Source organism: Astatotilapia calliptera, chromosome 7 (assembly GCF_964374335.1).
Source record: "Astatotilapia calliptera chromosome 7, fAstCal68.1, whole genome shotgun sequence".
In the NCBI taxonomy this organism is placed as follows: Eukaryota; Metazoa; Chordata; class Actinopteri; order Cichliformes; family Cichlidae; genus Astatotilapia; species Astatotilapia calliptera.
Genome location: NC_137428.1, coordinates 436,657 through 456,954, shown reverse-complemented (window position 1 = coordinate 456,954; position 20,298 = coordinate 436,657). Strand labels below are relative to the sequence as shown.

Sequence of the window (20,298 nt, the reverse complement as noted above, 5' to 3'; positions counted from 1 at the left end):
GAATTGGGACAGCCGTCGTCGCGTGGCGGTGACGTAACCGCACTTAAAATGCGTACTTCAAGCGTGCGGTCTCTTAATTGGGACACAGCCAGAGAATCACGTCAAATACGACTGATGTGAATGTGTCACTTCCTGGTTGTGACAGGAAGCCGCTGCTGGAGGAAGTGACACGGAGGCAGTGAAGAGGCACACACCCTCTTATTTTAGAAAATAATTTAATAACAGGTGAATGTAAAAAACATCAGTGGCAGGACGCGCATCTCCTCTGCTGCTAATACTCTTTAATCAGCTGATTGACAAAACAAAAGCACATTGCACACGAGTCTCAGAGGGGCGTGGCCAACAGCGGCGGTGGTCGGTCCAGTCTCTGCATCCGCTCCCTTTCTCGCCGCGTCGCCTCAGTAACACTCAGTTTGTTTAACTAAAGAGTCCACAGACAGGCGACGGCGGCGTCCTCTTGACACACACACACAGGCGCCAAACACACCCTCAGCACCCCCCTCCCCCCGCCGGGTAAATGAGATATAAAAGGGAGGGAAATGACTCCAACTGAAAAGTGAGGAACTAAAGAAAGGTGATGAAGAGTGAGGGCGGCACTCAGCTCTCGATACTTACACTCACACCGACGCGCTCCCGGAGGGGGCGTGGCTTCAGCGGCCGGGGAGGGGGACGTCTGGCTTACCTCGTCTGCTCTCACTCAGTCACCTACAGCCTCTCATTATTGATCTATTATTGATCAGTCTGATCAGCCGTCCTCGCCGAGCGATGGGCCGACGCCCCCGCTCACGCTCACCCCCGCCCGCTGACAGCAGTCCCACAGCCGCCGAAGGCGCTCCGAGGCCCCGCCGTCCGCTGCCTCCAGCAGCAGACGCTACAAGGGTGTGGGGGGGACAAAGGGAGGGATAAACAAAGGTTGGGGGGGGGGGGTGGGGGGGGCATGCGGGAGGGGGACGGGGACGGAGGGCAGGTGAACATGCTGTATACAGGTGAGTCAAACTGTTTATAGTCACATGGTCATAGAATACGAGGCAGTACAAGCCAATCAGCATGGGCCGACGCCCTATCTGAACAGCTGATCTCAGATCTACTACAGGGCCACACACTCTGACCAATCAGATTCCAGCATTTCTTTTCCCAGTCCAAGTTTTTAGGACCCCCCCCCCCTTCAGATCTGAGAGCAGCTGTCCAATCACAGCTTGTCTAATGTGATGTCATTATCTGTGTGTGTGTATATTACATGTTTCCACAGGGCTGCGCTCAGTGGGAGGTTCTGCAGGGCCTGCTGGAACATGTGACGCACCTGAAACACAACAAGGGGGCGGAGACAAACACCACTGAGTGCTCAGCTAGACTCCACCCTCTTTTCTTGATTTGATTCAGTCTCAGACTCACCTCAGCTCGCTCCTTTAGCTCCTCCTCCACAGCAATTGCTCTATGAACATACGCACACACACACACACAATCAGGACGCAGTAATCATTGATCACTGATCTGGCGGGACTGTCGACACGCACTCACATTTTCCAGCTGCTCAGACACTTGGGGGTGTTACCGCTCAGCATCCGGGCCTGGAACTTCAGGTGCTCCACGTTCCCATCCAGCCACTCCTGGTGCAGCAACCTGAGCAGACACACAGCAGTGACATCGCTGATGTGGGCAGAGCTAAACTGTCCCTGCGGTCGGATGATTTAAATCCAACGACAAACAGGAAGTAGATGTATTTTCCATCTCATTACTGGAGTCAAATCACTGACAAGTGGCATTAAGCTCCACCCAGTCCTCCTCCAAGTGTGTACCTGAGGCCCAGCTCAGTGTTATTGGGCATAGTGTAGCACAGTCTCTCCAGAACCAGTGCATGCTGGGATGGCGGCAGGCAGCTCAGGTAAAGCGCGACCACCTGCAGAGGGAGACATGACATCAGCAGACTACAACTACAGACCTGCCGCTGAGCAAGGCAGCGAGCGCTCACATCTGTGTGACGACGGCACGGAGTCGTGACATCACGCAGGTGAAGATGGCGTGTGGCAGCAGACTCGACCTCTGACCTTGTTGTGGAAGCGGTAGCAGCTCCAGAACTCTGCGGCGTTGAAGGGGAGCTCGAGTCTTGAGGGGGTGGTGCTGAGGCAGCGCTGGACCAGGTCTGAGAACGTCCTGGACTGTGAGGCGGCGGTGGCGGCGCGGGCCTGCGGGCTGCAGCTGAACGTCAGGTAACTGCAGAGAGAGGGAAACTGTGAGCAGCGGGCGCGTGCGGTTGAGGAGGAAGTACCTGTGGCAGGTGAACTCACTCCATCCACAGCCTGTGAAGCTCCTCCAGCTGGGTGACCGCCCCCAGTGCGCGCTCAAACGCCTCTGCCGCGTCCTCCACCGAGCCGTGCAGCCACTGCCACCGACTACAACGACAGTGAGCACGTTAACCCTACTGCGCCCGCTTTCATCATCACCGCAGGACGCCATTTATGAAACCTTAAACACCAACCAGTGAATGAGGTGGAGGAAGCTCATCTGCTGGCTCAGCCGCTCCTGCAGCTCCTTCTTGATGACGGGACCTCCCAGCAGCTCGGAGGAAGAGGAGAAGCCCAGGATGTGCCTGAGGGAGGAAGAACAGAGCGCCATCAGCTGTCCGTGCGGACTACAGCTGGGAAGACGGAGGCGTCGGGACGTACCGCAGCACATCTACGGGCGTCCTCGGACTCTGCTCGTCCTCGCAAAGCGACAGCACGAAGCCTCTGAACAGCGGCGTGATGGCGCCCGCCTCCTCCTGTGGACACAGAGACTGTTCTTAGCGTCGAGAGGCGGAGCTTAAACTTTATTCACAGACTCACGGTCGAGCTCACCTGAGCCATGAGGAACTTGCAGCAGTGGTAGAAGACCTCGGCGTTGTGGGGGCATTCGGCCAGAGCGTGGAGCCACATGCTGACCGCCCGGTCGCCGCTCCCGCCGTGCAGGTGGAGGTCGGCCACAGCGTCTCGCAGAACGCACGACTCGGGACAGAACTCGAGCAGCGACTCGCACAGCGCGACGCCCTCGCTGTACCTGCGCACACACACAGCGAGGCGCTTCATAGACCACGATGTCACCGAGCACAAACAGATTTGACCTTTGACTTCCCAGCTGTTCACAAACCTGACACGATGACATCACACGAGAGAACAAACATGGCGCACTCCGCACTGACCTCACAGGTGACCTCGCGTCACCACACCTGCTCCTCTGGTCAGGTACGGTGCGGCTCACTAACCGTGTGGCGAGCGTGACGAGGTCAACCGACCAATCACAGAGTCAGAGCGGTCTGAGGTGGGCGGGGCTCTGATTACTCGAATGTTCATCCCGCTTCCTCACAGTGTGATGTCAGCAGCGAGCTCACCTTTGTAGCAACTTGTAGAGGAAGATGAGGTTGGTGTGCAGAGGAAGGCAGGCCAGCGTCCTCTCGCTGTCTGATGCGTGGTCGTCGCTGCACTGACGGACGCCATCTGAGAGGAAACAGTCACACAGGAAGTGGAAACCAGTTAAGCTTAGGGAGACAAGAACCTCGCGTGTCTGCTGGGTCGCAATGCCATACCTTGGAAGAGAGCGATGAGGATGTCGGCAGGCGTGCTGATGTCCTGCGGCGTCCTCCATGGCAGCAGGAACGGCTCCCTGCTGACTACACGGGACGGGCCGGACTCCGCGGGGTCATACAGGCACGCCGGCAGTCGGTCGAACTCCGTCAGGTGGATGTAGGAGAGCCAGAGCAGCGCCCGGTCGGCGGCCATCAGGTGGTCGGCGATGCTCCGGTCCTGAGGTGACTTCAGAGCGTTCTGAGAGGAGAAATCCAGACAGCAGATGTCACGTCACATTAGTCCCGCCCTCTGGAATACAGGTGACAGCCAGTCATGTGGCCCCCAACATGGCTGCACACTGACGTAAACAGCTGTGTTTGTTGTTTGTTTTTTTAGGAACCTGATTCTTTAAACTCTGTGAAAAATGTTCGTCCCACTCTGACGTTACGTTTGTGGTGCACAGCGTGAGGCAGGTGCCCGAGGTCGCGGCTCACCTGCAGGACGGCGAGCGCGCTCTCCAGCCGGCCCGTGAACAGGCTCAGCTGGACTCTGTAGAGCAGCGCCTCCATCAGCTCGAAGGACAGCATCTCTGTGACTCCAGACGACGCCTCGGCGAGGAGGAACTGCAGCAGACGCTCGCACACGTAGTCTTTCCCTTCAAATGAGCTCTCCAGGTTCAGGTACTGAGCAGCAGAGGTCAGAGGTCATTATGACATTTACCTGATAAACAACGCTAAAACCACCAACGTGCCACTGTTAGCCCGCTGAGCTGTGCGGTGAGCTAGCGGCTCCTGCGAGCAAACCACGCTCACTTACGTTCCACCACACTCTGTAGTCAGGGGCGTGCTCCACCGCCATCTCGCACATCTCCTGCACCTCCTCCCGGCTGCCCCGCCTGGAGAACAAGGACAGGTAATGGCTCCACACCTCGGGATTATCGCAGTTGCTCTCCAAAGCGCGTGACAGCGTGTTCAGGGCGGCTTCCAAACACTCTGCCGCAGAGCTGCAGGGGACAGATTCAAGGTTAAAGGGGGTGGAGCTCCGCAGCACAGACCTTGAGGTAGGCGGGGACTTACGTCTCGCTCTGACTGAGGTATTTGAAGGCGAGCTTGATCCACAGCTGAGTGTCTCGGGGGCTCTCCAGGACGCTGGCCTCCAGGTTGGCGATGTCGTCCGTCTCACTGATGAAGTAGCGTTTGTCCTCCGAGGTGACGCACGCGTCCAGAGCAGAGAGGCCGGCGTGAGCGCCGCTGTCTGCACGCACACAGACACACGTGAGCTCACTCAGACCTGCCACGGAGGAAACGACGAAATCCTCCCCGTTCACTAACCTCTGCCAGGTGTCACGTGACCGGCCGCCATCCCCTCGTCGCCGCTGCCGTCGTCCTCGGGACTGAGGTCACTTTGCGTCGATGGCTTCGGCCTCCACCTCCTCGCATCCTTGTAGGTGGTGTAGGGCGGGACTGAAGATGGAGGGGACAGGTGAGAAGCACGGAAGCGGCTGGAGCAGTGGGCGTAACGTTACGGGAATGCTGACCTACCGTGGCGCTTGCTTTCGTTGACTTTGCTGACGAGGAGGACGGCCTTCTGGTCGACGCCCATGCGGTCCTTGTTAGAGCCGAACAGCCTCTTCATGTACTTCTCTGCAAACAAACACAAACACCTGAGCTTCCACGTGACACACCTGCCGACCACCAGACCGAGGCTTCGCACCCACCGCACCTGTGGCGGCGCACACGTCCTCGTCCGAGCTGCCGTCGGAGCAGCCGATCAGCGACAGGTCGTAGGACAGGATGTCCTGGAAGAGCTGGTTCCCGCTCAGAGTGCAGTTCCTCATGTGCTGCCTGCGGCGCAGAGGGACAAACATTAAACAGGAAGAGCTACAGACTCAGGCGGGTAACATTATCGTCACGGTAACAGGGCGACACATCACGCAAACGTGCCGCTGCGTTGTTTTACTTTGTGGTGTGACGTCCACCAGCGATCAGCGGGGTGTGTGCACACTCAGCGGTCAGGCTCAGGAATATAACCCGCACGTGCCCGCCGTGAGGTTTCACAAAGACATGCAGTGATTCTAGTTGCTCCGTGTTGCTGGTTAACCAGCTTTTATCCGACTGTTCAAACTTTAAACTGTTCTTCTCTCTCTGCTGATGCCGGCTATATCTTTTGGTGCTCATAACTTTCACACTAGGGCTGGGCCATATTATACCGTTCACGGTAATACCGGTATAATGTTAGGCAACGATAGGAAAATGAAATATAGACCGCGATTCAGGACCGCGATAGAATGAGTAAAACGCGCATGCGCAGTGTCTTTGTTTTCATACGCACATGGCCGATTGTTGAGTGAAACAGATGAACCAGAACTGGTTTGTAAAAACTAACCCAACTTCAGTGATGTGGAACTGGTTTGGTGTTTGTCCGTCAGATACACAACAAAGCACATTTTTTGCAGAACATGCAAGCAGCCGTTGTTATTGTCATATTTGTCGGACTAAGATGCTCTTAAATCTGGGAGTAATCTGGGTCCTAAACTCCGTAAACTTCAGGTCAAACAACACTGCAGCATCACTGAGAGTTAAAAACTGTCTAAATTCTTTCATCTTTAATAAAACGATCAGCATTGCTGCTTTACCAGGTGTAACTATAAAGTTTAACTTCCAGGCATCCATGAAAACAAAATTTATTACATTTAACGGAATTAGAAGTTAGCAGGAAGCTAGCGGAAGTTAGCTCGCTAGTTTCGCTAGTTACCTAAGCATGATATAGCATGTTCTGACTGAGAGATTTCTGAAAAAATTCAAATGTACAGCTCTGCTATCACTTCCAACATAAATGAAGACAGGAAACTAAACAGCAGTGACGTTTGTAGGGTTACTGAAGTTGGGCTAGCTGGTATATAATGATGTGCTACCTGATCGCTAGCGACACAGCTATGTTAGCATAACATAAACAGTGAAGGAGGACGAACACTAACACTTTTCCACTTATAAAAGTTAACGTGAAGGTTCCTGATGGTTAGAGACAAATGCAATCGCATGGCAGGATGCTGTAAACGGACCAAACTTCAGTCAGGAGAACAACTGAGATAATCCATCCACAATACGAGGTTAGTCATTAATATACTGCAACAACATGGGAATAGAGCAGCTGCCAGAGGATTCAACATTAATGAATCAATGGTACAGAAGTGGAGGAAGCAAGAAGAATGAGTTTAATAAAGTTTGATTTATCTGACTGCTTTGTTTCGCTTAATGTGCCTTACAGTGGGGCAAAAAAGTATTTAGTCAGCCACCGATTGTGCAAGTTCTCCCACTTAAAATGATGACAGAGGTCAGTAATTTGCACCAGAGGTACACTTCAACTGTGAGAGACAGAATGTGAAAAGAAAAATCCATGAATCCACATGGTAGGATTTGTAAAGAATTTATTGGTAAATCAGGGTGGAAAATAAGTATTTGGTCAATAACAAAAATACAACTCAATACTTTGTAACATAACCTTTGTTGGCAATAACAGAGGTCAAACGTTTACTATAGGTCTTTACCAGGTTTGCACACACAGTAGCTGGTATTTTGGCCCATTCCTCCATGCAGATCTTCTCGAGAGCAGTGATGTTTTGGGGCTGTCGCCGAGCAACACGGACTTTCAACTCCCGCCACAGATTTTCTATGGGGTTGAGGTCTGGAGACTGGCTAGGCCACTCCAGGACTTTCAAATGCTTCTTACGGAGCCACTCCTTTGTTGCCCGGGCGGTGTGTTTTGGATCATTGTCATGTTGGAAGACCCAGCCTCGTTTCATCTTCAAAGTTCTCACTGATGGAAGGAGGTTTTGGCTCAAAATCTCACGATACATGGCCCCATTCATTCTGTCCTTAACACGGATCAGTCGTCCTGTCCCCTTGGCAGAAAAACAGCCCCATAGCATGATGTTTCCACCCCCATGCTTCACAGTAGGTATGGTGTTCTTGGGATGCAACTCAGTACTCTTCTTCCTCCAAACACGACGAGTTGAGTTTATACCAAAAAGTTCTACTTTGGTTTCATCTGACCACATGACATTCTCCCAATCCTCTGCTGTATCATCCATGTGCTCTCTGGCAAACTTCAGACGGGCCTGGACATGCACTGGCTTCAGCAGCGGAACACGTCTGGCACTGCGGGATTTGATTCCCTGCCGTTGTAGTGTGTTACTGATGGTGACCTTTGTTACTTTGGTCCCAGCTCTCTGCAGGTCATTCACCAGGTCCCCCCGTGTGGTTCTGGGATCTTTGCTCACCGTTCTCATGATCATTTTGACCCCACGGGATGAGATCTTGCGTGGAGCCCCAGATCGAGGGAGATTATCAGTGGTCTTGTATGTCTTCCATTTTCTGATGATTGCTCCCACAGTTGATTTTTTCACACCAAGCTGCTTGCCTATTGTAGATTCACTCTTCCCAGTCTGGTGCAGGTCTACAATACTTTTCCTGGTGTCCTTCGAAAGCTCTTTGGTCTTGGCCATGGCGGAGTTTGGAGTCTGACTGTTTGAGGCTGTGGGCAGGTGTCTTTTATACAGATGATGAGTTCAAACAGGTGCCATTCATACAGGTAACGAGTGGGGGACAGAAAAGCTTCTTACAGAAGACGTTACAGGTCTGTGAGAGCCAGAGATTTTCCTTGTTTGAGGTGACCAAATACTTATTTTCCACCCTAATTTACCAATAAATTCTTTACAAATCCTACCATGTGGATTCATGGATTTTTTTTCACATTCTGTCTCTCACAGTTGAAGTGTACCTCTGGTGCAAATTACTGACCTCTGTCATCATTTTAAGTGGGGGAACTTGCACAATCGGTGGCTGACTAAATACTTTTTTGCCCCACTGTATAATCCTGTGCACCTTATGGTCCGAAAAATACGTACTGCACACTGCAGTTTAATGTTGCAAAGCACCTCTTTTTAACTTCAGTGGATATTATACATGGTTATGCTCAGGATATGTCAGCCCATTTCTACTGGAAATGCCTTTTGGTTAAACTTTCAGCAAGGAATTTGCATTTGCACTGTTAAATTTTTATAAAGCTTTAATGTACATAAAAACCAGCTTCTTGTTTAAGTGAAAATAAATGGAAGGTAGAGCTGGGCGATAGAACGATAACGATATGTATCGCGATATAACTTTTACTCGATAGAGAAATTAAGCTATCGCGATAGACCTCGCCGCTCTTGTCCTCAAAAAAAAAAAAAAAAAAAAGGTCAGCCAATCCAAATTAAGTAGCGCAGAGCTGAACCAATCACAGCCGCAGCGTCACGTCGCGTGACTTGTTACGTACAGCACAAGTGCCAAGCCGCACGTGTGTTTGTTTGGGAAGCAGCCAGCGGGTAATGGAGGAAATGAGTGTGCCGACTAGAAAAATCAACCGAGTGTGACCGAAGAGAAAACAGATGATGGTTCCAACGCCGGAGAGATTGTCGAACCGAAGAGCCATAGAAGTTCCGTAGTGTGAAGGTATTTCGGCTATTTCAAGTCTGACAAAAAACAGAGTAGCGTGCACTGTAAATGTGCCGAAAGCAAGTCTGGAAATACAATAAACTGGTGCATGCGTCACACTGTGCGCCACGTTATTGTTTCGGTGAAATGAATTTCTACAATACTGTTAATTCTACTCTCTGCAGTGTTTAAATGCTTACATATACACACAGTTACTGTCCCTCCACACATACGACTCGGGTCTGCTTCTATGCCCCAGCTTTGTTTATTTTTTCCCACCGAGGCTTCTAGACTTCTGATTGGCCAACATTTCTGCACGGTTAGGAATCTAGCGCCACCTGCTGCTTTGGCATGTTCATAGCAGCGTTTTCCTTCATTTCTGCCTTTATGTGTGGACGGGATTATTTTTTACAACGAAAACGGAAAATCTCCGTTTTCAAAAATACCCGTGTACGTGTGGACGTAGCCTCAGTCTCTGACTGGAAGCGCTAATTCATCATTCGGCTTTTGTCAGACTAAAGTAACTGTTAAAACTGTTTGAAAAGCTCAGCTATACAACAAGGAGAGATTGAGAATTTCCTTTTAGTTCTCAGTTTATTTGATATTGACAAAAGTTAGTCAGTTTTGTCTGTTCTTCTGTAAAACAAACTAAGATTTATTTTTAGAATTAATACTTTATTTCTAAGTGGAATTGACAATTTAGTCTGTTTCGTTTGTTCTGTTTTGAAACTTAAACGCTTTAGCGGCTGCCTTTTGTGTAGTTTGCAATATTTGCCTTTATTTAGCTGAAAAAGTCTCATGTTCCTTAAGTACATCTACCCTGTTGAACTTATTATGGGAAATAAATATTTAAATAAAAACAAGCTGCTGATTATTTCACATTTTACTTGTGAGCAACAGCACATTTAAATCTTACAAATATAGTTATTTGGCTGATATCGTGATAGATATCGTTATCGCCTGAAATGAAAAACACATATCGTGATATGAAAAAAACCGCCCAGCTCTAAACAAGCTCAGTGCGATGAGCAGCGGTTCTCAGAGCAGGAGGCCCGGGTTTGAATCTCGCCCGTGGAAACATGTTTCACGAGACAGCTCAGGGAATCGTCTTGTATTTCTGCTAATTCATTACAATTCTGCAATTTTTATGATTTCAGCAGCTTTTCTAATGTGTACTTCAGCTTCTTCAGCTTCTCAGCAGATTCCACTACACGGCATTCACACCGCACTTTCACAGGAAATGCAACTTTTTCTAGTTTATGTCTGTGAGCACAAAGCTGACACTGGGAGACTTTGTGTCAAAGTAACTGAGGATAAAAACATGAAGCAGACTTTCCTGGCCTGCCTTTTTATAGCAGATAACCTTAAACATATTCTGCAGTCGATCAAACACTGAAGAAAACCATAAATCAACATGTGAACGTTACCTGAGGTTTGATTACAGAAGCTGAGCGATCGTTTAGGTTTAAATTTCTTCAGTTTGAACAGCAGAGATGAGGCTTTGATGTCAAAGTAAAACAGCGAAAGTCATGACGAAGTTCATCAAACGTGAAGCTCAGTTTGATCTGCTTTTGCTGCTGGTTCAGTGAACTTGGGTTAGAATAATGATAATAATAATAATAATAATAATAATAATAATAATAATAATAATGGATTGCATTTTATAGCGCTTTTCGGGACCCCTCAAAGCGCTTTACAACACCACTATTCATTCACTCTCGCATTCACACTGGTGGAGGCAGCTACAGGTGTAGCCACAGCTGCCCTGGGCAGACTGACAGAGGCGAGGCTGCCATATCGCGCCATCGGCCCCTCTGGCGGTTAGAGTGATGCAACCTGCAGCTTCAGGATCTGTGAGCTTTTGGCCTTCAGCCCGACGGCGTGTCTGTGGACGTGCCGTCAGGTGAAAGATCCACGCTCTGTTTTTACATCCTCGTAGCTGCTCTCACTTACTGCTTTAGCTGTTTGTTGAAATATTTCCTGAGCTTTAACCGGAGATACATTTAAATGCAAAAATCGATTCAGGATTTAATGAATTGATATCACGTTATTCAAATAGTTTGTTTTGTTGTTTTACACCCCGCTCACCATCTGCAGCCGTCGTCGTTGCACGTTCCCGTGAGGTCGAAGCGGCAGAAGCACTTCTTTGCTTCGATGGCGTTGCTGTACGTCACCGAGCTCAGAGACAGCTTCTCCTTGGTCCTGTAGTACGGGCTGAACCTGAGCGGGAGGACACAGCTGTGAGCCGACCGCACAGACCACATACGAGCTCTGCTGCTGTCGGTACGACGGAGCTACCTGTAGGACCTGAAGGCCAGCAGAGGGCTGTGGTACGGTCCGAAGGGAAGCGGCCTCAGCTCCAAGCCGCCCGACGAACTCACCGCTGTCTCCACCTCAGCCGGAAACACCTGGATGACCGGACACACAGAGCGTTAGCGTGAAATTCCCCCGAGACCTTCAGCTGCCCCTCTGACAGTCTCCGCTCACCTGTGCGGCGAGGGCGGGGTCCACGTCCTCCCCCAGCACCTGCAGCTCCATCAGCAGCAGATCTCCCAGAGGTGTCTTCTGTCTGTACAGCCGCTGCAGGGCGTCCACGTCCAGCCCCGCGAACATCTCGGCAGGAAGCTCCACGCCTGCCGAGCCACTGGGCAGCGCCTTCACGGGCTTGGCGGCAGTGCCGACGTCTTTGGGCGGAGCCGAGCTCGTGGCGTCCAGGTGGGGTTTGGTGAAGGAGCAGCTGGACTGACGGAAGGAGGAGCGACGGCCGCCTCTGGCCGCAGCAGCGGGCGCAGGTTCTGGTTCGTGATCCTCGGCCTCCGCGGGGTCCTCGCTGTCCAGCGTCAGCTTGTCCTGGGAGAGGTCGTGCAGCGAGGGCTGCGGCGGCGGCTGGACCTGAGGGTCCGGGGGCGTGGCGGATCGCAACGGCGGCTCTACGGGGAGCTCTGGCAGGACGCCTTTGTTTCGCAGCACCTGCGCCTCCTTCAGCTTCTGGATCTTCAGCGCGTACTCAGACTCGAGCTGCTGCAGTCGTTGCTTCTGAGCGATGAGCTCGGCAAAGTGGCGCTCAGAACCGCGGGGCGCTGCGTCACGCCGCGGCAACTTGCTGAGCTGGAAAGGATAACGTTACGCAGGGTAAACACACCTGCACACAGCGGCGCTCCATCAGAGCTTTCTTATAGTTTTATCGGCGGGTGCATGTAACCACCAACGCCTCTGAATCCATGGTTACCGGCGCCGTGAGGAGCTGCGTGAGCGCAAGCGTCCTCTGTAACAGCCCGAGTTCGTTTAGCCAGCGCCTCCCCACTGTGGGTCCCACCCTGATCCTTGCCTCAGCTGTTCATTAGCTGACTGGATGGGTAATTAGCTTTATTAGCTAACCAGCCAGCTAACTACAGCTAACTGCCTCACCTGTAAGTTTCAACAGCAATTCTTCATGCAACTGTTTTTTCAGAATAAAAGCCTCTCTGGCTGAGTGTTTCTCTGCTGAGGAGACAAACACACAACCTGCAGGTTCCACAGAGAAACAGGAAGACTCACCGCGGGCCGGCTGGAGTCCGCTCGCCGTTTGGGCGCCCTGCCGGCGGCCAGGTGAGCCTGCACCAGCTCCTGCTCCAACCGCACCGCCACCGTCTTCTTCACGGAGACCCGCTGCTCCACCCGGTGGACCTGCAGAGGACGTGGAGGCGGTCAAACGACACCAAACAAAGAGACTTCACAGCAGCCAGGAGGAGTCTGAGCTTCATGTCCTGCATCTGAGTGCCGCCGTGCTGACGCCACACTGGGGTCGTGTAGATTTAAGAGAAACACCCAACAGCGAGTTGGGGCGGTAAAGTTGGCGTACCTGCTCGCGCAACTTCCTGAGGAGCGTCTTGTTGGCGCCGACGATCCTCTCCGACGCCTGCAGCTGCTCCCTCAGTTTGGCCACTTTGGCCTCGGCGGCCTTCAGCGACTCGTTCTTCTTCAGCTCCTGCTGCAGCAGGTGTCGCAGCACGGCCTCGTCTCTCTGCAGCAGCTCCCTGAGGGCAGCAGACTCCCACAGTCAAAGCGGCGCCACCGAAAACCTCACACCAGCTCCAGGTGTGTTTTAAGATCTCACCTGTGTTTGCTGAGCTTCAGCTCGGCCTCGCTCAGCTTCAGCTCCACCGCTGGCTTCAGGGAGGAGTCGATGGAGTCTGCAGTGGCGGGCGAGGCGGAGCCACGAGGGCTCTGTTCCTTCATCATCCTCTGCCTCTCCCTGCTGTGAGCGTGCACACCCACAGAGTTAGTAAAAGTCTTTGTGTGTGTGTGTGTTTGAGAGAGGTCACGTGGGTACCTGGCGATCTCCTCTTTGAGTAGGCGGTACTCGGCCTTCTTGGCGTCAGGCAGAGCCTCTGGCGTTCGGACCGGGTTGTTCTCCTTCTCAGAGGCCGACGCTCCTTTTGGCTTCGCCGCCTGAGAAATAAGAAGTTCAGAGTCGTGACATCATCACGCAACGCCGCAGACACATTCCGGCTGCACAACGATCGTCGTCGTGCCCGGACGGTTCAGGTGAACGCACTCACCTCCACCGTCCTTCGGGCCTCTTTGATCATGAACTCCAGGCCGCCAAACACCGCCTGCGATGAGCTGCAGGCGTCCATGTCCGAGTCGCTGTCGTCAGAGTCGTTGAGAGAAACCACCACCGTCTTATGTCTGGGCAGCTGGACAGACAGGTGAGGGGCAGACAGGTGAGGGGCAGTTTCAGGCTCCATGTTTGTTTCTAAATAAGGAGCGGTGTGCAGCGAGCCTCTTACCACAAGCGGTGCTCTGGCGGCGAGGTGTGCTCTGGCGGCCTTGTTTGGGCGGGGCTGAGGCACCGTGTTCAGACTGACCGTGCTCAGGTTTCCTCTGGGTGGAGGCTGAAGGTCTGCAGGGGGAGGCCCACCTGGAGAAGGAGGAGCGCTGGAGCTCTTCTGCAGAGAGAAAATCATCATCATCATCATCATCATCATCATCATCAGCACAATCTAAACATGACATCATCACGTGACGCCGCGGACCTCCGAGACCACCACCCTCTTGTTGGCCATAGACATCAGGCAGGTCTCCCTGAGGAGCATCTCCTCCTCCTCCTCTTCATCAGCAAATGGAGGTTTTGGGGGGGGCTCCAGCTCATCTGGGGGAGGGGGGAGGGGAGGAGGTGGGGGAGGAATGGCGGAGAGCAGTGGGGGGAGGAAGGGCTGCGAGAATTCCTGAGGGGTGGAAAAAAAAAAAAAAAACAGTCATCAGCGAGCTCCTCGGAAGGTAACCGTGGTGATGAGGAGGAGGGGGCGTACCATTCCGAAAGGAACGGGGTCGGCGCCGTACAGGTGAGGGATGCACGCCGCCTCCTCCACAGACAGCAGGTTGCTGTGCGTTGGCGACGGGACTGAAACGCAGACAAACCAGTTTAAACGGGAAACAGGAAGCGAAAGGTGCGTCAGGTGCACCTCCTGCCCCCTTACCTGGCGAGCCCGTCTCACTGTCCGTGTCCATCGCCACCTCGTCGTAGTTGTCGTACTGGTAGAGGTTCCCCGAGGTGTCCAGGCCCGGCTTGCCTGCAGACTTGCGGTGGTCCCGGTCCCTGGACTGAGCAGACACAGGTGAGTCAGCACAGGTGAGAGTCAGGTGACCACACTGGGCGTGCGCACACGGCACCTTACCTTGCTGCGCGTCCTCTTCCTCCCACCCACCAGTTTCATGAAGCGGTTATATTGTTCGTCCTGGTTGGACAGGTCGCGGATTCGCCGGATCTCGTCCTCCCGCTTGCGGCGCTCCTCCTCCTCCTGCCGTCGCTTCTCCTCCTGCTCCCTCTGCTGCTGCAGCTTCCACGTCCTCACCTGCTGCTTCCTGAACGCCTGCTTTGCCACCGAAACTGTGAGACACGTCACACAGGAACACTCAGAGCCAATCAGAGCTGGCCGCTGTTTTTCCGCTTCACTTCTAAGCGTGCTCACATTTAAGGCGGCACAGCCCGCACATCTGTCTCACCTGGGCTGATCTTCTTGGTGATGTGAGCCTTCCCCGGGGGGCGGGCCCTCTCCAGCGGGCCTTTAGGTCCGGCTTTAGGACACGGCTTGAGTCTGTCTCTGTCCTGAGGTCTGGGCCCGGTCTTGTTTCGCTCGCGGTCCCTGTCCTGAGGTTTGGACCTGGTCCTGGTCCTCTCTGTGGCGGCTGCGGCAGTGGAAGCAGACCTGGTGGTGACCCTCTGCCTGGCGGGTGGGGCGGCCCCGGGGCCTGAGCTCTTCTCCTGAGTGGCTTTAGTGATGCGTTCTTTGCTCCGCCTCATCACCTGCTGCTCCTTCTGCTGCCACTTCTTACTGGCCGACTGCAGAGCGAGGAGACGCAGCTGCAGCTCTGACAGCTCCTCCTCCTCCACCACCACCACCTTCTCCGTGGCCTGACCACACACAGAGGAGACGTAACGTGACACAAACCAAACGCCATCGAAGCGAACGGCTGAATCTTTTCCCTGCGGGTAGCAGCTGCACGGCCTCACCTTGTCTGGAGAGTCCTCGCTGGACGCCGACGACTCGCTGGGACACGGCGGCGGCGGTTTCTCCTGCTCCTCCATGATGCACGGGTCACACGGCCTCTCGTCTGCGGGCTCTCCTCCTTCTGCTCGCTGTTCTCCCTCACCTGGACACACATTGCACAGGAAGTGAAAACACAGCGTCTTCATCAAAGGTCGCCTGCTCCTCACTGCACGGCGCTAATCAAACTCTGGTTTGGGGGCCGTGAGGGGACTCTGCAGGGTGGACCGGCGTGCGTTGTCACAGTTTTCACTGCTGCATGAACCGAAGATCCCGGCAACATGACGACCTTCAGTTCCATCGTTAAAAGGCTCATTTTTTAGATTCGTTCTGGCAGAAAGAGGCGAATACCCTGTCATCCTGTTACAGCTGCGGGGAAGAAGGTGGAACTTCCTGTTTAGTGACCCTTTAAAGGACAAACAGCTGAGCTGAGCCTTGCACTGGGCCTCTCACGGTCCTGACACACACCTGGCACCTGGACCGTCAGGGTTCAGACACTGAGGCCGTACCCAGACTGCAGAAGCGTTTGTCACACTCGGGCCGAGACATCCCCAGCTGACCTCCGGAGCACCATCTGGTGTTAGCTAGCTCGTGAGAACTTGAGCTTTTTCTAAGAGCTCGCGCCGTGTGAGCTTGTAATACCTGAAAAATCTCTCTGCCCCATTAAAGTGACAGAACAGCGAAGTGGACAGATCAGCAGGTCACATGTGCGACATCAGCAGAATCCCACAGCGCCCCCTACTGTTGCAGTAATAAGCAATGTGGCAACCAACCCCGGTCCACCCTACAGTGAAACGTCCTTTCAGAGGATCAATCGGAGAGTCTGCTGCATCGGTACGGTGTACACTCGTACCGGCGGCCTCAGTCTGCTCACCGCCGCTCTCGCGCGTCCCCTCTTCTGCTTCTTTGGCACCTTTTCCTTCCAATTCTGCTCCGTTATCTGTGATTGGCTGATCCCCTTCACCTGTTGACACACAGAACAGGAAGCTGTAGAAACACTTTACACAGCAAACAGGAAGTGATTGGTCCTCAACATGGTTTAAGTCGCCAAACAGGTAAAAAGGGGCGCGTCTACAGCTGCGATGTGAAAGCAAACATTCGGATAACGAACTCACCATCAGGCTTCGCCCACTTCTTCTGCAGCTCGTCCAGGTCGGCCGGCGTGGGGAGTTTCTGACGAAGCGGTTTGATGTTGAAGGCCTGGAACACTTTCTTCCTCTCCAGCTCCGACACCTCGTCCGCGGCTGCTGCCGGACTCAGAGCCAGGCCCGGTTCAGCTTTGGTGTCCGTTAGAGCGGCGGCTACGCACTCCACCACGTCGTCCCTGACTGGTGACGTCCGTGGCTCCAGGGCCATCGTCTCCTCTTTGCGGATGCACTCGAGTTCGATCTGGATCTGTTTGTATTTGGACAGCAGATCCTCGAAAGACTCGTCACCACTGCTCTCCGGCCTGGGAGCGCCGTGAGCCACCTTCCTGAGCCGGTTCCTCCCGAGAGGTTTCTCTGAGGTCTGCGTTAAAGAACGCTGATCAAGAATTACTGACCAACAGGGATCAATACTCATTTCATTTTTAAAGTCATGATTTAAAAGAAAAAATATTAAAAAATAAAATTTTCAAAAAGACTTAAATCTTTGCTACCAACGAAAAGCTTCATTTTTAAGAATGTGTAAAATTAAAAAACGAACAAATTAAGAAATCCTCACAAAAAAAATGTCCATGTAAAAGAAGCAAATTTCTCCTATCATCGGATTATTGATCGCAGATCAAATGGCAGAAAACTCGCAGCCCTCTGAAAACTAATCAAAGCTTTCTCAATTATGGAACTCATGATGTCAGTTCGTCAGCTGAACCTTTGATTATTGGCTTCACATCCAAACATTATTTATTAACGCACTGTGTGTGTGTATTTGTAGTTTGTAGAAGGCTGACCTCTAAGCTGTTTGTTATACACTGCACCATCTTTCATCTGTAACACTAAAACTCCGCTTGTGGGATCAATAAAGTATTGATCTATTGATTTGGGCTTTTCACAGCTGTCTTCAAGATCTTTTCAATATGATCGATCAATCAATACATGAACGAGGAAATAATCGATCACTGATGTAACCGTGTAGCGGATGAATGAGGACAGCTGATGGGGGAGTCGCAACCACACATACGTCATCACAGCGCCGGTTTCGTTTCCTGCTGTCACGCACGCACCTGGTGGAGTGTGAAACGTGAACCAGTCGAAGCCCAGAACACTCACAGATCAATGGGCTGTTCATTAAACCAATATGTAATCAATGAAACCCTGACCGGCTCCTCGCGGGCTGCCTAATTCAATCACCGTCCCGGGGGAGAGGGCACGTGACACAGCAGAAAGGATACGCTTCCTCGCGGGGGAGCTGTGGCTCTCTCCGGGCAGGTACCGTCCGGGAGGCGGCCTGCTGTTGCCCCCCCGGCCGCCCCGGCTCCAGCCCCCGGGGCCTCCGTTCGGCATGCCGCGGTGCCGGAAGCGTCCCAGTGCGCCGTGGCTCCGCTCCCAGAAGCTGGACCGCGGCCCGGGCTCCCCGTGAGAGCCGAGCCCGGGAGGCTGCTGCTGCGGTGGCGGGGAGGGAGGCCGGTCGGGCCCGCTCGGCCCGCACTGCTGCCGGTGGCCGGGCGGGAATGGGCCGTAAGGGCCGAGGCTGTAGGACATGAGGTGGCGGAAGTCCGGCGGCGGGTGGCCCAAGTGCGGCGGCGCGCCGAGCGGGTGCTTGTGCGGCTTTCGCGGCCGAGGAGGAGCACCGCCACGGGGCCTGCTCCCATCCCCCCGCCGTGGAGGCGCTCTCTCCTCGGTGTCATCATCGCAGATCTCTCCGTCTTCTAGCTCCCCGTCCTCCGCGGGGGATCGGTTCGGAACGTCTACGTCCATGTTGGGGTGACCGTCTGCAGCTCCCTGCTGGGGCCAAACTCAGCGGCGGGACCAGGAGCTCATTCCGCGGCTCTGAAGCAGCTTCGCGGAGGTTCTCTCCGCTCTGACCGTTAGCTCTCTGTTAGCGCTCTGCTAGCTCCGCTGCTACCAACAATCACCGCGATAAAACCCGAGACTTCGCGAGACCGGAAAAAGCACGTAAAAGCAGAGCTGTGGGTTTTTCTCTTCCTCCCGGGAGGCGGGGACTCCGCATGTTGTTCTTACATTATTTATTGTTTTTATTTTGTTGACAGTTTTTGTTTGAGTATGTTTTGTTTTAATTTAATTTAAATTTATTTTGTTTTTTATTGTTTTTATTTTTTAGTTTCTTGTTTTTTATTTGTTTGTTTTCATTTGTTCTTATTTAATGTCATGTTTATAGGTTTCGTTTTGTTTCTTTTTTTTTCTTTTTCATTTATTGTTTTAACTGGTAGCAGGCTGCAGTGCTTCCTGTCCGCTCAGGCCTCTGTGTGACATCACTGATGGTTATTCTCTGTTCCCTCAATCAGAATCAGTCTCTGTGTGTTTCTGTTAAAGTGGCCACAGCAAGAAGGCCAGATCTACCACCAGCATATATAATAAAGTGAGAGCAGTGTGTTTTGAAAGGAGAGCTTATATTTATTAATGCGGTGAATGCAGAGGTGAAGCCAGAAGAGGGTGGCGATGAGACACAGTGAGGAGCAGGAGGAAGGTGTAGGAACTGAGCAGAGGAGCAGGAAGGCGAGCAGGAGCAGCAGGTTGAGGAGGACGGAGATCAAGAAGATGAAGGACACAGTGGAGTGGAGCATGAAGTCCTCGTGGGAGGTTCTGTGTGGAGCTGCAGGTGGACACAAGTCAGGAAGATCATTGGAGTCACGTTACTTTAAATCACACAGGTGGCCTCGGTTTCTATTAATCATTTATTATTGATTATTTATTCTGTGAATTAAAATTTCAGTTTTCCATTTTAAGCAGAAGGTGATGCAGCAAACGGTGGATGGTGACTCAGAGTGGTTCTCACAGCTGCTCGATGACCCCAGTTTCCTGAAACGGACATAAGTCACACCTGTAATCGCTCTGTGTCACCTGTCAGTGTGCTGGTGTGGATGTGGACTTTGCAGCTGCAGGTTTTCAGATCCTTTCGAACCTTCCAGAGAGACTATGCTCTTCCTTCTTTGTTCTGACAAAGCTCTGAGAAAGTTTGGTACAGTTTCAGATTTTCAGAGCTTCAGTGGGTGTTAAAAAACATTCACGGTGTTTCCTTTCTGCTCTTGGTGAAGCGTGAGAAAATGCTGGTGTGACACGAGGGTAACGTACGAACTCAGGGGGTCAGAGAGCAGTCGGACAGACGAGTGATCCACGTTGTGACCAGGATGTTTCTGTCAGGATGAAAAATTAAACAACTGAAAGCTTCACTGCCAGCCGGAAAGACTTAGTATGACAGGTGAAAACTGATCTGACAGGTTTCCACTGAAGGTGTTTTCTGGGAGCACTGGGATGTTGTTGTTCTGAGGAAAACTCAGGGCAGTTTGTAAATCAAAGCCAGAAGTGTTGTTTTAAATAAATAAATAAATGTTAATAACGTGAGGCCCAGTGGGAGCTTTGGCTTTAACATCACTTGGTTTTCAGAGGAACAAACATTCATGTGTACAGATTTGATTCTGCTGACTGAGCTGCTCTGATGCCAGGTCAGAGACAGACTCTCCAACAAGACGTTCAGAGCGTATGAAGGTGAGAAGGTTCAGTCGGCATCAGTAAACACCAGGTTTAAAATCAGATATATATATTATTATATAGATCCCTTCCCAGAAGCCTTAACGCCCACTCACACCCTGGGCCA

The 20,298-nt window shown here is 52.4% G+C and overlaps 1 protein-coding gene and 1 long non-coding RNA gene across 3 annotated transcripts; one reads left to right on the top strand and one right to left on the bottom strand.

The window, feature by feature from the left end:
* Positions 1–198: 198 nt before the first annotated feature.
* Positions 199–18,602, bottom strand: zfc3h1 (zinc finger C3H1-type containing). Of its 2 annotated transcripts, XM_026172293.2 has the most exons (36): positions 17,915–18,440; positions 16,659–17,045; positions 16,418–16,507; positions 15,510–15,649; positions 15,002–15,410; positions 14,674–14,885; positions 14,476–14,599; positions 14,308–14,399; positions 14,032–14,223; positions 13,786–13,944; positions 13,555–13,692; positions 13,326–13,444; positions 13,110–13,250; positions 12,855–13,029; positions 12,551–12,679; positions 11,501–12,121; positions 11,312–11,421; positions 11,102–11,233; positions 5,262–5,383; positions 5,081–5,182; positions 4,871–5,002; positions 4,616–4,793; positions 4,356–4,542; positions 4,034–4,222; positions 3,560–3,797; positions 3,365–3,470; positions 2,835–3,033; positions 2,664–2,758; positions 2,477–2,587; positions 2,286–2,390; positions 2,046–2,211; positions 1,797–1,897; positions 1,519–1,620; positions 1,393–1,432; positions 1,238–1,300; positions 199–871 (listed from the first exon to the last, which is right to left on the bottom strand). In XM_026172293.2, the coding sequence occupies exons 1-36, from the start codon at positions 18,438–18,440 to the stop codon at positions 746–748; spliced, it is 6,258 nt and encodes a 2,085-aa protein (XP_026028078.2). In that variant the 3' UTR covers positions 199–745. The 2 variants fall into 2 exon arrangements, with proteins under 2 accessions (XP_026028078.2, XP_080160154.1); XM_080304028.1 differs by lacking the exons at positions 199–871; positions 1,238–1,300; positions 1,393–1,432; positions 1,519–1,620 and having other exon boundaries at positions 1,813–1,897; positions 1,970–2,211; positions 17,915–18,602.
* Positions 18,603–19,215: 613 nt separating this feature from the next.
* On the top strand, positions 19,216–20,045 carry LOC145429901 (uncharacterized). The gene is made up of 2 exons (XR_013910231.1): positions 19,216–19,354; positions 19,434–20,045. It is a non-coding gene; the product is annotated as an uncharacterized LOC145429901 (long non-coding RNA).
* The last annotated feature ends 253 nt before the right edge of the window (positions 20,046–20,298 follow it).